The 15,057-nt window shown below is 39.0% G+C and overlaps 1 protein-coding gene across 3 annotated transcripts in view; it reads left to right on the top strand.

Moving 5' to 3' along the window:
• Window positions 1-14,383, top strand: part of PDS5A (PDS5 cohesin associated factor A) — a 147,751-nt gene extending 133,368 nt beyond the window's left edge. For all 3 annotated transcript variants that reach the window (XM_047751682.1, XM_047751685.1, XM_047751683.1), the window contains exon 33: window positions 11,718-14,383. In XM_047751682.1, the coding sequence (XP_047607638.1) occupies window positions 11,718-11,721 (4 nt within the window). In that variant the 3' untranslated portion in view covers window positions 11,722-14,383. The remainder of the gene's footprint in view (window positions 1-11,717) is intronic.
• The last annotated feature ends 674 nt before the right edge of the window (window positions 14,384-15,057 follow it).

The following is a 15,057-nucleotide window of genomic DNA, read 5'->3' as shown; positions in this document are numbered from 1 at the left end:
CCATTTTTCAATTGGGCTGTTTGTTTTTTGTTGTTGAGTTGAATGATTTGTTTGTGTATTTTGGAGATTAGGCCCTCAGTTGCATCAATTGCAACAATTTTTCCCTTTCCATAGGTTGTCTTTTTGTTGTTTTTTGTTATTGTTTTGTTTTGCTTTGTTTTCAGTGGTTTCCTTTGCTGTGCAAAGGCTTATAAGTTTGATTAGGTCACATTTGTTTATTTTTGGTTTTGTCTCTATTGCTTTGGGAGATTGACCTAAGAAAACATTTGTGTGGTTGATATCAAAGAATGTTTTGCCTGTGTTCTTTTCTAGGAGTTTTATGGTGTCTTGCCTTACATTTAAGTCTTCAAGCCATTTTGAGTTTATTTTTGTGCATGGTGTGAGGGTGTGTTCTAGTGTCATTGATTTACATGTCCAGTTTTCCTAGCACCACTTGCTGAAGAGATTTTTCCCATTTTATATTCTTGCCTCCTTTGTCGAAGATTAATTGACCATAGGTGTCTGGGTTTATTTGTGGGCTTTTTATTCTGTTCTATTGATCCATGTATCTGTTTTGTATCAGCACCACAATGTCTTGATTACTGTAGCTTTGTAATATTGTCTGTAGTCTGGGAGAGTTATGCCTTCTGCTCTGTTTTTTTCCCCTCAGAATTGCTTTGGCAATTCTGGGTCTTTTCCATATAAATTTTTGGATTATTTTTTCTAGTTCTGTGAAAAATGTCCTGGATAATTTGATAGGGATTGCATTAAATCTGTAGATTTCTTTGAGTGGTATGGCTATTTTAACAATATTAATTTTTCCAGTCCAGGAGCGTGGAATATCTTTCCATTTCTTTGAATCCTCTTTAATTTCTTTGATTAATCTTTTGTAGTTCTCAGCTTATGAGTCTTTCATCTCCTTGGTCAAGTTTGTTCTTAGGTATTTAATTTTTGGGGATGTGATTTTTAAAAGGTATTTTTTATATTCCTTTCTAATATTTCATTTTAGTATACAGAAATGCAAATGATTTCTGAATATTAATCTTGTACCCTGCTACTTTGCTGAATCTGTTGATCAGTTCAGGTAGTTTTTGTGTGGAGTCCTTAGGGTTTTCTATAGATAGTATCATGTTATCTGCATATAGTGACAGTTTTACCTCCTCTCTTCCAGTTTAGATTCCTTCTATTTCTTTTGTTTGTCTGATTGTTGTGGCTAGGACTTTCAATAGTATGTTGAAAAAAAGTGGTAAGAGTGGGCATCCTTGTCTTGTTCCAGATTTTAGCAGGAGGCTTTCAGCTTTTCTCCATGGAGTATCATAGGCTGTGGATTTGTCATAAATGGGTTTAATTATGTTGAGATATGTTCCCTCTATACCCACTTTGGTAGGATTTTTTATCATGAATGGATGCTGAATATTGTCAAATGCTTTTTCTACATCTCTTGAGATGATCATACGGGTTTTGACTACTTTTGTTAATGTGGAGTATGATGTTGATTGATTTGCATATGTTGAACCATCCTTGTGAACTTGGGATGAATCCCACTTGGTTGTGTGCGTGATCTTTTTTATATGTTGTTGGATTCAATTGGCTAAAATTTTGTTGAAAATTTTTGCATCTATATTCATCAAAGATATGGGCCCATAATTTTCTTTTTTGGTAGTGTCATTGGTTTTGGTATTAGGGTGATGGTGGCTTCATAGAATGTCTTTGGCAGTGTTTCTTCTTCAATCTTTTGGAAAAGTTAAGAAGGATGGACCTAACTTCTTTGTATGGTTTGGTAGAATTTGTCTGTGAGTGACACCATCTGGTCCTGGACTGTTGTCTGTAGGGAGTGTTTTTATTACATATTGCATTTCATTTCTGGTGATCATTCTATTCAAATTATCTGCTTCTTGAAAGTTCGTCCGTTTCTTTTAAGTTGTCAGATTTGTTGGTGTATAATTGTTCATAGTATTCTTACAGTTTTTTCCTTTCTTTTCTTTTTTGCTTTTTAGGGCTGTACCTGTGGCATATATAGAAGTTCCCAGGCTTGGGGTCAAAATTGGAGCTACAGTTCCCAGGCTACACAACAGCCACAGCAACGCAGGATCCAAGCCTCATCTGTGACCTACACCACAGCTTACAGCAACACCAGATCCTTAACCCACTGAGCACGGTCAGGGATCAAACCCACATACTCATAGATACTAGCTGGGTTCGTTATCTCTAAGCCACAATGGGAACTCCCTTTTATGGTTTTTTTGTATTTCTGCAATATCAGTTGAGATTTCTCCTTTTTCTTATTTTATTTGGGTTTTCTCTCTTCTTGTTGGTTTGTCTAGCCTTAGGTTTTTAAATTTTATTTACCCTTTCAAAGAATCAGCTTATTGTTTTATTGATGTTTTTTCCTTTTTTTTTTTGGAATCTCTATTTGATTGATCTCCCCTCTGATCTAATTCTTTTAGGTGGTAGTTTACGTTGTCTTAATTTGAGGTTTTTCTTCTTTTTTGAGGAAGACCTGTATGGCTATGAACTTGCTTTTAAGAACTGTTTTTGTGGAATCCCATATATTTTGTATGGTTGTATTTTTCATTGTCATTTGTTCAAGGTATTTTTTTAATTTCCTTTTTGATTTCCTCATTGACCCATTGGGGGTTATTTTGGGGTTTTGTTTTTGGGGGGCTTTGGGGGGTGCTTCCTTTTATTTTTATTTTACTTTTCATTTTTATTATAGTTAATTGACAGTGTTGTGCCAGACCTATTGGTTTTTTAGTTTAGTCTCCATGTAGTCAGTTTTTTCCCACTTTTCCTGTGGTTGATTTCTAGTTTCATGACATTGTGGCCAGAGAAGATGCTTGAAATAATGTCTATGCTCTTAAATTTGTTGAGGTTAATTAGTTTTGTGCTGCAGTATGTGATCAGTCCTAGAGCGAAGGTTCCATGTACACTTGGAATGTATATTGGGTTTTTTTGAATGTGATGTCCTAAAAATATCAGTTGTCTAACTGTTCTATTTTGTCATTTAAGATCTCTGTTGCCTTACTGATTTTCTAGCTAGAGAATCTGTCCATTGATAATGAGTGAGGTGTTAAAGTCTCCTACTATTACTGTATTCCCGTCAGTTTCTCCTTTAATTTTTTTGTTGTATGTATTTGGGTGCTTCTATATTAGGGACATACGTATTGATGAGTGTAATCTACTCTTCTTGAATTGATCCTTTTATCATTAAATATTGTCCTTCTTTTCCTTTATGGCCTTTGTTTTAAAGTCTTTTTGTCTCTATGAGTATTCCGACTCCCGCTTTTCTAACATTTCCATTCTCCTCAAGTATCTTTTTCCATCCCCTCACTTTCAATCTGTGTGTCCTTTGCCCTAAAGTGGGTGTTTCTTTTAGGCAGCATATTGTAGGTTCTTGTTTTTTTATCCAGACTGCCACTCTCTGTCTTTTGATTGGAACATTCAGTCCATTGACATTTAAAATAATTATTGATAAATATGTACTTATTGCCATTTTAAACTGTTTCCAGCTGATTCTGTTTCTCCTTTTTCTTTTTTTGGTTGGATGATTTTATTTTATGCTTTTGTCTTCCTCTTACTGATTTTTATGAATTATTGTTTGGTATTGATTTGTGATTGCTCTGTTGTTTAAGCATGTTAACCCCTTCCCTAGATGTGCTTGCTCCAGACTGAGTCATACAGGTTCAAACACATTCTTAAAAAAAGTGTCTAGATTTTCTTACTCTTCTTCCCCACATTTATGACTTTGCTGTTCTTTTTTACATCTTCATGTTTATCCTTTTGCTGTTCCTTGTGTTTATCATTGCTTTCACAAACAGGTTTTTTTTTTTTTCTTTTTCAACTATATGCTGGCTTATTTTAGTGATTACTTTCCAATTGTGATTTCCTCCATCCTATATTTTCTTTCCTATTTAGAGAAGACCTTTCAATATTTCTTTTAGAATGGGTTCAGTATTGCTGTATTCTTTTCGTTTTTGTTTGTCTGAGAAATTCTTTATTTCTCCTTCTATTTTACATGATAATCTTACTGGATAGAGTATTCTATGTTGCAAATTTTTCCCTTTTAGGACTTTTAGTATATCTTGCTATTCTCTTTTGGCCTATAGTGTTACTTTAGAGAAATCAGCTGATAGTCTTATATGGGTTCCCTTATAATTAACTATTTTTCTCTTGCTGCCTTTAGAATCCTCTATCTTTTGCCTTTTTTTTTTTTTTTTTTTTTTTTGTCTTTTTAGGGCTGCACCTGTGGCATATGGAGGTTCCCAGGCTAGGGGTTGAATCTGAGCTGTAGCCACTGGCCTACGCCACAGCCACAGCAATGCAGGATCCGAGCCACGTTTGCAACCTACACCACAGCTCATGGCAATGCCAGATCCCCAGCCCACTGAGACCAGGGAGCAAACCCACATCTTCATGGATGCTATTCAGGTTTGTTAATTGTTGAGCCATGACGGGAACTCCTCTTTTGCCATTTTTATTGTATGTCTTGGTGAAGGTCTGTTTAGGTTCAACTTGTTCGGGACCTTCTGTGCTTCCTGTATCTGAATATCTGTTTCCTTCTTTAGATTTGTAAAGTTTTCCATCATAATTTCTCCAAATATATTTTCAATCCCCTTTTCTTTTTCTTCTTCTGGAATCCCTATTATGCAAAGAGTGGCATGCTTTATATTATCCCATGGATCTCATATTGTTTTATTTCTTTTTTTTAATTTGCTTCTCTGTCTGCTGTCCTGATTGGGTGATTTCCATTATTCTGTCTTCCAAGTCACTTACTTATTCCTCTGCATTATTCATTTTGTTTGTTTAATGCCCTTAAACTCAGCTTTCATCTCTGCAAAGGAATTTTCTAATTTTTCTTGGCTCCTCCTTATACTTTCTACTTCCTTTTTAAAGTAATCTGAATTACTGTTGATATCCATTCTTAATTCCTTCAGTATTTTTATTACCTCCTTTTTGAACTTGGTGTCTGTTAGATTGCATAGGTCTGTTTGATTGTTTGCTCCTTCAAGGGAATTCTCATATTTTTTTTACCTGGGGGTAGTTCCTGTCCTTCTTCATTCTGCTTACATTTTTCTTACTCTGTGAGTTTATGGAAAACAATAATCTGCTATAGTCTTGGAGGGTTATTTATATGGCCCTGGGTAGCTTGTAAGGGCTTACCTTTTTTTTTGGCATGTGGTTTGCTTTTGGTTTGGATGCTTGCTCTTTCCTCAGTGTGTGCAGGCCTTTATCCCCTTAATAGAGGGTGTGCTGGTGTACGACCTGCACACGCTTCCAGGGAGATGGGGGGAATGCACAGCGCCTGTAGTCAGTGCCAGGTTACCAGGCCCACAGGGAGGTAAGGGGCTCAGGCTGCTCCTGGTTGCAGGGCCCTGGGCAATGGCAGTGACCCTCAGGGAGATGAGGATGGTGCCCAGAGCCTTTTGGCAGTGGTACCAGCAGGGCATGTGTGTTCCTAGTGAGGTGAGGGCAATAGATGGACCTCAGTTGCAGAGCCCTCCATGGTGGCAACCCTTGAGGTGACTGGGGCTGCAGGCCGTGTCTGTTCTTGGGACCCTTATGTGGTCTGAGCCCACCTCAGGAGTCTGAAATGGCTATGGCAATTTGCACCAGCCCATAGCCCTCACAAGAGGCATCCCAACACCTCAGAGCCCTTGCATGCACAGAGAAAGATGTTCCAATGGTGGGCCCAGGCTTCCTCCTCTGCTCCTTCAGCTGTGGTACAACACTCCCAGGCCCCCTCAGAGGGTTTCCCCAGAGTCCCCCAGTCCTCTCCCCAGAACCGACCTCCACGGCCAAGTCTCAAGGCCCATCCCCTGCCCGAGTGTCTCGGGCTTTGGTGCCTGGTGTAGTGATAGCAGTGGTCTGTGTGGCTCTCTCTGCTTTGCCCTCCTCAGTCCAGCTGCTGCACTCTTCTCTGAGGCTTTGAGGCTGCCCCTCTGTCTTGGCTCTCAGGGTGTGGATTCCTTTCCTCTTTCACGACTCTCTCCAGAGTGCTCGTCCTGTCCTGATTGCCCTTTTTTCTTTTCTCTCTCCCTCTTTCCTTTTGTTTTGCCCAGTGGAGGGTATCTTGCCCTTTTGGGAAGTTTGAGGTGTTCTGCCAGTAGATGTTCTGTGCAAATCATTCTATGTATAAATGGTTTGTGTTGTTTTGTGTTTTGATGTGTTTGTGGGAGGTGAGCACTGTCTTACTCCTTTGCCATCTTGATCCTGCCCCTTATTTTTATATTTTAAATAGCTAATGTAGTTTTATATATGAGATAGTTTCCATAAAGTGGAAAATATTTGCATATAGTTAATTTTTTATAATTATTGCATAGGAAGTTTATTTAAAATAATACATTAAACCAAACAGAACAACTGTAGTATTTTAACCTGTTTCAGAATTCATACAAACAAAAGCCCTTACATTTTGGCTTCGGAGAAGGAAAAAACCAAGACAGAGATCAGGTGGCACACTTATTTATTTATTGAATCATTTCTTTTTAGGGCCGCACCTGTGGCATATGGAAGTTCCCAGGCTAGGGGTCGAATGAAAGCTGTAGCTGCCGACCTACACCACAGCCATAGCAAAAGTAGATCCAAGCAACATCTGGGACCTGTGGCACAGCTCGTGGCAATGCCGGATCCTTAACTCACTGAGCAAGGCCAGGGATCAACTCTGCATCCTCATGGATACTCGTCGGATTCTTAACCTGCTGAGCCACAGTGGGAACTCCCAAAAGTGTCACATTTAAATGAAGCACCTAATGCTAAGACTGTACTGAATATTAGAAGAATGTGTGGGATATTTGGCCTGGTGCTTGGCATATATATTGGTAGAAATAATAGTGCTAACAGGGAAAAGTTGTTGTATATTCATTTGCCTTGCCAACAATCATAATGAAGCAAGTACAACCCTGTGTTAGAGATGAGGTTAGGCCTGAAAAGATCATTTCCTCAGGCCAGTGTTCCACAGAGCAGGGCTTTGAATCCAGCTGTGTCCCTTATTAACCCCCTCACTATACTGTGAGCTGGGTATCATTGGCAGCTACAGTTATGTTTCTTCTGTAAGCTATGAACATTCAGGACTCTGTTATTTGTTTTTCATCTTAATGTATAAAAGGAGATGTTTTAATGTGTAGTAAGCACCAAGTGATCAGGTAAATACACTAAGACAAAACTTCCTGGTTTGTGACTCAGCTGATGTTCTAACTATTCTTCAGCTTGATGAGAAAACACTGAATGGTCAAAATTCTAAAAATGCCAGCTTTGTTTTTATTTCATTTGAAACTTTATAGCTTTTACCTTCCTGCCAGATTCTAAATGTACTGCTCATTAACCTCAGGTATTACCTGTGATTGATTTGACTTGTCACAGCCTGTATTTTCCTGAGACCTGATGGATCAGGTACAGGTTAAAGCTGTATGATTGAACAACTCTGAATACGGAACTAATATAACAGCTTGAATCATCCTGTTGAGGTTATTATTACAGTTTGAGAGCCATCAAACATTGCATTTCTGACCTAAGAATGAACCCAGAGTGATAGGATCAGCTTGCTCATTGCTCTGGCACCCTGAAGCCTGTAGCCTAAGGTCCCTATACTGTGGAACCAGATCTGGATCTAGATCACTGCACTAAAGTAGTTTACCCCTGGATTTTAAGCTTGTTTTTGGTTTTGGGTTTGGGTTTTTTTTTTTTTTTTTGGTTGGTTGGTTCGTTGGTTGTGTGTGTGACTGTACCTATGACATGTGGAAGTTTCCTGTGCTAGGGATCTAACCTGAGCCACAGAAGTGACAACACTGAATCTTTAACCCATAGGCCACAAGGGAGCTCCCTGGATTTTAAGTTTGAATAAGCCTTTATTTCAGTTATTGTATTTTGCATCTCTTCTTGTTTAAGTTTTATATCTTGTATCTCTTTGGGCAGTGTTTCCTGTAAGTTATCCATCTTTGCCTCCAGTTTATTTCCAATGTCTTGCATCATCTTCAGCATCAACAGTCTAAAGTCTTTTTCCTGGAGGCTGAGAATCTCTTCCTCGCTTAGCTGATTTTCTGGGGTTTTTCCTTTCTCCCTCATCTGAGTTACAGTTCTCTGTCTTTTCATTTTTATAGGTTTTTGGTGTGGTGACCTTTTTATAGATAATAGAGCTGTAGCCTCTCTTACTTCTGGCGTCTGACCCCCTGTGGCTGAAGTTGGTATGGGGGGGCTTGGTGTAGGCTTCCTGATGGGAGGGGCTGATGGCTGCCCACTGGTAGGTGGAGCTGATTCTAATCCCTCTGGTGGGTGGGGCTTAGTCTCTGGATGGAATTAGAGGTGGCTGTGTGCCTGAGGGGTCTTTAGGCAGCCTGTTTACTGAGGGGCGGGGCTGTGATCCCACCGGATTGTTGTTTGCCCTGGGGCTTCTCAGCCGACTGACTGATGGGTGAGGCCAGATTTTCCCAAAATGGCCCCCTCCAGAGAAAGGCAGCTGCTGAATATTCCCAAGAGCTTTGCCTTCAATGTCCTTCCCTCACAACAAGCCACATTCACCCCTGTTTTCCCAGGATGTCCTCCAAGAACTGCAGTCAGGTCTGACCCAGATTCCGATGGAGACCTCACTCTGCCCTGGGACCCAGTGCACATGAAAGTCTGTGTGTGCCTTTTAAGAATAGGGTCTCCTTTTCCCGTGGAGCTCCTGCACACAAGCCCCACTGGCCTTCAATGACAGATGCTCCAGGGGCTCTTTCTCCCAGTGCCAGGTCCCCACACGTGGGAGTTTGATGTGGGGCTCAGAATTCTCATTCCTCTAGGTGAGTCTCTGTGAACCAGTTAGTTTTCAGTTTGTGGAGCTTCCCGCCCTGGAGGTATGGGGTTGCTTATATCGCAAAATCGCCCCTCGTACCTCTTGATGTGGCCTCCTCTTTTTCTTCTGGAGTAGGATATCTTTTTTTAAGATTTCCGGTCCATTTGGGTGAAGAGTGCTTAGTCTTTAGTTGTGAATTTTGTTGTTTTTAGGAGAGAAGTTGAGCTCCAGTCCTTCTATTCTGCCATCTTAATCCTGTCTCCCCAGGCACAACTTTAGAATCAAGCTTGAATAAGCCTTTGAGGAATAAGGTCCAGCACCCTTGCTTGTTCTTCTCTGTGGCCCTGCTTTCTAACTCCAGATGCTACCTCATCAGTCTGTTCCTTTACCTGCATTATTCTTCATAGGTTTTTTTTTTTTCTGGGCTTTTTTTTTTTTTTGGTTTCGGTTTTGCTTTTTAGGGCCATTTCCCCCCATGTGGAAGTTCCCAGACTAGGGGTCGAAGTGGAGCTTCAGCTGCTGGCCTACACCACAGCCACAGCAGTAGAAGGATACGAACCATGTCTGCAACCCACACCACAATTCACGGCAACGCCAGATCCTTAACCTACTGAGTGAGGCCAGGGATCAAACCTGCATCCTCATGGATACTAATCAGATTCCTTTCCACTGAGCCACAACAGGAACTCCTTGGAAGTTTTTAACTTAAAAACTTTTAACTGTAGAATTTTTGATCCCTTTGGATTTTTGCAGTAAACATATTCCATCAGCTGTTTTGTGTTTTGTATGTGTGTGTGTTCATGTTCCATTAAATGTTCTTGTTTGTATTTTGGGCTGCACTGTAATTGTTATTTCTTTTGAGAAAATTCCTTGAATTTACACTGTAGATTTATAAAAATCAGCTATTATATACTGTAGTCAGGAAATAGGATCTCAACAACTAGACACTTAATGTTGGCTTTCTGAGTTTGGAATGGAGGGTTCGTCATTTCAGTTGTTTAGTTCACTTGTTTATCCTTTACTTTTGCATTACCATCCAAATGACAAACAATTGGAAACATTTTGCCTTGAAAATGTGTTTTGAGGAGTTCCCGTCGTGGCGCGGTGGTTAACGAATCCGACTAGGAACCATGAGGTTGCAGGTTCTATCCCTGGCCTTGCTCAATGGGTTAAGGATCCGGCATTGCCATGAGCTGTGGTGTAGGTTGCAGATGCGGCTCGGATCCCGTGTTGCTGTGGCTCTGGTGTAGGCCGGCGGCTACGACTCTGATTTGACTCCTAGCCTGGGGACCTCCATATGCTGTGGGAGAGGCCCTAGAAATGGCAAAAAAACACACACAAAAAAGGAATTATCTGTAGAGTAACAGTATAGTTTTCCTATCCTTGGATTAATATGTTTTGCTTTGCATGCTTAGTATGGGAACATTCGAGAATCTTGAAATTTCTCTTTAAACAAAGAATTTCCTGATTTCCTGTGCTCACTTGTTTATTGAGAAAGTTTTGTCACATCACATGGGTTCATATCTTAAAGTATCCGCAGTGCCTTTCCTTATAAACAACCGTACATTCATTTGATTTGAATATTCTTCAGTAACAAGTGAATTTTTATCAAAATAATAGGAAATTTCTCAGAAGCTAGTTTGCTTGGAAGTGATGGCGATTCACTTTGGGATATAGAGTCAAATCCAGGGACTTCTCCAAGGATCTGGATTGTTTAAATATCTGTGCAAGCAGCCAGGAAGATACTGAGGACTCGGAGCTAGTAAGGGGAAACTTCCCAAAGGTGCAGCAGGCAACCTTTAGAGGATTCTTTAATATCATTTTGTTAAATTTGTTTAATATAACAAATTAATTCGTCTCTGTAGTAATCTTAATCACCTAGCTTTTTTGTTAGCATTGTTTTTTAAAATGTCTATGTAATGTTGGGGTTTGGGGATATAAGTAAACAGGCCCCTATCTTTCTCAAGTTTGGAATTACTGAAAAGGAGACTCAGTCTTAAAACTGATATGGCTGATTAAAAATGTGGAATGACATAGGCCAGGTTAAACTCATGCCTCACCCCAAAATTGAACAACCTTAGGCAATCTGAGCACTTTTTAGAGGCAAGAATACAAATCTAGACAAGACCAAAGCCCAGCATGCTCAGTTTTTCCCTCCTCCCAAAGGGCAGTAGATGAGGGGAGAAGAGAAAGACCACAGCCTAGTCCTTCATGCCTCCAGAGACTCTAATTAACCTCTTAACAGAGTTAAGGTAAATTTCCCTCCTTTTTAGTATACTAAAGAACAGAACTTTCTGCTGCTTTTAAATTCATTTTACCATAATGTATAATAATTTTTCTACTATATCATTTTGAAAGTATTAATTTAAAAATTACAGTTACTTGGAATAGCTTTCAGTATTGTTGTAATAAGTGCATTTGGCATTGGGTAGCAGCATTTAATGGTTGAAAATAAAAACTTCTTGGTTTTTTGGTTTTTTTTGTTTTTCCTTTTTAGGGCTGCACCCCGCAGCATATGGAGGTTCCCAGTCTAGGGGTCCAATTGGAGCTACAGCTGCTGGCCTCTGCCACAGCCACTCCAGATCTGAGCCACGTCTGCGACCTACACCACAGCTTATGGCAACACCCGATCCTCAACCCACTGAGCAAGGCCAGGGATCAAACCCTCAATTTCATGGTTCCTAGTTGGATTCATTAACCACAGAGCCACGATGGGAACTCCTACAGATAATTCTAGTTGGATTCATTTCTGCTGTGCCACGATGGGCACTCCTTTTTTTTTTTTTTTTTTCCCCCTTGTATTTTTTAATATAGTTTAGTGAAAGATTTCTAAAGTAAAGTATTGGATGAAAAATGAAAAAAAATATTTTCAGATTTTAGATAACTATAGAAATGGAATAATTTGGGTTTGGTTTGTTTTCCTGTTTACCTATTTTCTAACACTGCTCTTTCTTCTACTCTTATCCCTAAGGTAAAAAGAAGATTCAGTTGCAAAGGGAGAAAATGAAGGCCAAACAGAAGCAGGATCTAGCGTCTGCAAAAACTTGGATTCAAAATGATCCTGAACAGAAAATGAAGTTAACTTCAGAACACACTTTCTGCCTTGAAAACTGAAAAAAGCTATTACTTCCTTTTTTCACATGACCACAAATCCTTTGATGGAAATGTACAGCAGAAACTCTTGAGAGAGAGAAGCTAAAAGCAACTCTATTTTACCCCCCTCCCCAGACTTTTCTTATGAAAAGTCAATAATTAAGCAAATTGCTTAACACTTGGTTCCAGTTCCTGCGTATCTGGAGTTTAACGTCATAATACACCATTAATTTCCATGCTGCAGTCTTTATTTTAAAGAAAGTAACAGGATGTCCTTACACTGACAATGAAAATTCATCAGTTTTAGAGCCAGGAATTTCCCGTGTTACACAAGAAAAAAAATAGAAGTCTACTGAATTAATTTTTTAGAAGAAGAGAGATCAGATTAAATATTTCTTTGTTTTTCCTTTTGGAAACTTTTATGTATAATTCTTTCTGCCTGCCTACTTTTCTGCAAAATGAGATGTACAGATTTCAGTTCCCTGCTATGAAAAGTGATGTGGTGGCAATTTTATAAATGTTGCTTTCTGATTTTTATCAGAGTGAGAAAATAATTAAAATTATTATTGATTTCATATCACTCCATATTTTGATTTCCCCATTTTAGTTTAATATAATTTTCAATAAATGTACATATTGTTGTTTGTTTCATAAAGCATATCACTTTAAAAATAGTTTTTACTCCTGTGATTATGTTGGAATATTTGGAATCTTAAAGGAGTAAAGACTGTCCAGCATTTGGTTTCATAATGTTTGTCACCAGATTTTTATTATTGATGTAAAAAAGTCAATTTTTTTAAATAGTTGGACTTTTGGCAGCTTTGTAAGGAAAGTGGGAAGTGTTTAGGATTGCTATCAATTTTCAGCATTGTGCTGTTGGGAAATAAGTGTTTCGCTTTTGTCTGCCAGTCTGGGCTCCATTTTTATGTTTATTTTAGAAGATAACTGTTGCATCAGTATATTATTTCTTGGCATTGTTCAGCATAGGTAACGTGTGCACTTTTTGTGTACACGTATTCATATTTAAGTTTTTGCATAAAATAAATGCTTCTAGATGTCATATGGCAGTCTTTTTTAATCTTTTTATCATATGTTGTGAAACTTTTTATGTGAAAGGGCTAAAGTCATAAACAAAGCATGATTATAGTCAACTCTCCATTATCTATATTAAATAGTGACTGTGCCTCAGGTTTTAGATTTTGCAGTAATCATAAAATTAAAATAATGAAGGCATACCGTAAGAGCTAATTCAGGAGGAACTTGAGATGGGTCCTTTCTCACACCCAGAGTCACCACCTGCCCCCTTCTCCACACCAAGCCCTTCCCCGAAGCCCTGTCTCTCTGAACGTGCTCAGTGTCCTTGCACACACTAGCATGGGTTTGAGGACATAAACATTTGTGTAAAAACTTGGTCCTGACAGGCTGTAGTTGACATGGGATGTAAAACAAAGTGAATGTGAGCTGTGTCAAAAAGGGATCATGCTGTTAAATGTGAAATTTGCCGGTAGTGAATGTCACTTATGTTCTCATAGATAATCAAGAGTTGGCTGTACAATGAGTGAGTGAAAGATGGGTAATTCTTTGAAATATGCATATACACACACATAGGTATTGGATGATGGTTAAGGAACAGTGGAAACCAGTGATAGAAAACAGTATCTTTTAAAAGGGCAGCAAAAGCCCCCTTTTCCTTATTGCCTCTTCATAACCCTTTAGAAGGAAAGTATAAAGTATTGCCTCCAACATGCTGAAAAAGAATATCTATGCATAAACATCAGAGAAGTCCCTCAAGCAATCAGTGGACATGTTCTATATTTAGATTTTGAAGTTCTCTTAGCATCAGACAACTTGATTCGTAAGGCCACTAATTTGCCACCAATAAAAAGCACACTGGTAGGGACCTCCTCTCTCTCTCATCTCTTTTTGACTAAGTGCTCAGCATCACAGCTGACTAGATGACCTAGTGTGAAGACATTAATGTAGCAGACCATTCGCAGCAGTTATGGCCGCTCAGATTTTTGCAGCAGAGGAGTAAGCTAAAAGGGTCTGGTCCACATACATGTGTGAATGGCCCGCTCCTGATTTTTCAATATGAAGCAAGTGTCTGGCACTAAGGGAAGGGGAGAGCAGGATGATAGAAAAGAGCTGATGGAGAGGGACTTGTTTAAGGGAAACTTGTCTTTTTTTCCTTTGAAAAAGGAAAATTAAAATCCCTTAAGAATTTGATAGTCACATCTCAGAGAAATACAACACAAAGTGCAGACTTATATTTGAGAATTAATGTTAACCCTTTGTGTCTAGTTTGAAGCTTCTTGTATTTGTCTAAAACTACAAGCCAGAATTTTGTATCTCCTTTGATAAAAAGTGTGTATAATGTAAAGTAGTTTTGCATATTCTTGTGCTGCACATGGGCTGAATTTTTAAAAATTTTTTAAAGACTTGAAGCAGAACCTTGTAATTTGTGTAAATGACAAGTGTAAAATCCTACCATAAAAATGCTAAAAATATGCATTGTTTCAAATAAAATCAAGAAATGCAGCATTATACAGTAGTGTGGAAACCTGAATATTCATGTATCCGCTGGTATGTCACAAGCTGATAAAATGTCTTTGCTTATTTTCTCTTTAGAGTCTGGAGTTTGCACATCCTCGTAAGGAATCAAATGCCACCTTCAAACTTCCTGACTACATGCTCTGATGTGGCTTACAGTGAGGGAGAGCGTAATAGATGGTAACTTCTGACAGACATTTGGGAAACTTTAGCAATTGTCTTTTAACCTAAGACCGTAAAAGTGGCCTTCCATTTATGCTATCCATGGATACCTGTTTTATCGCAAATTCTGGATATGCATATTTGGTTCAAAAACCAGTTCACTGAGAGCAAGCAGATTGCATATTTGTATCTGGAACATGAGGTAAACAGAATGAGAAAAGAGAAGCTATCATTCCTGGTTCTGTATTTTGTCCTCAGTGGGATTATCATTGTACATTTACATACTTTTTTTTTTTTTTTTTTTGATTGTCCCCATGACATAGTGGAAGTTCTCAGGCCAGGCCAGGGATTGAACCCAAAGCCACAGTACTGACAACACTAGGCCATCAGGGAACTACCTTAGTTACTTCTATTTACAAGAATAACTGTCATTAGAAACCACTGGTCACCAACAAGTCGCCAGCTGTCTGAAAATGAGCATTGCAGCCCGCCTAAATAAAAATGAT

The sequence above is a fragment of the Phacochoerus africanus genome, chromosome 10, assembly GCF_016906955.1.
Source record: "Phacochoerus africanus isolate WHEZ1 chromosome 10, ROS_Pafr_v1, whole genome shotgun sequence".
NCBI classification, from domain to species: domain Eukaryota; kingdom Metazoa; phylum Chordata; class Mammalia; order Artiodactyla; family Suidae; genus Phacochoerus; species Phacochoerus africanus.
This window is presented reverse-complemented; position numbering and strand designations above follow the sequence as displayed.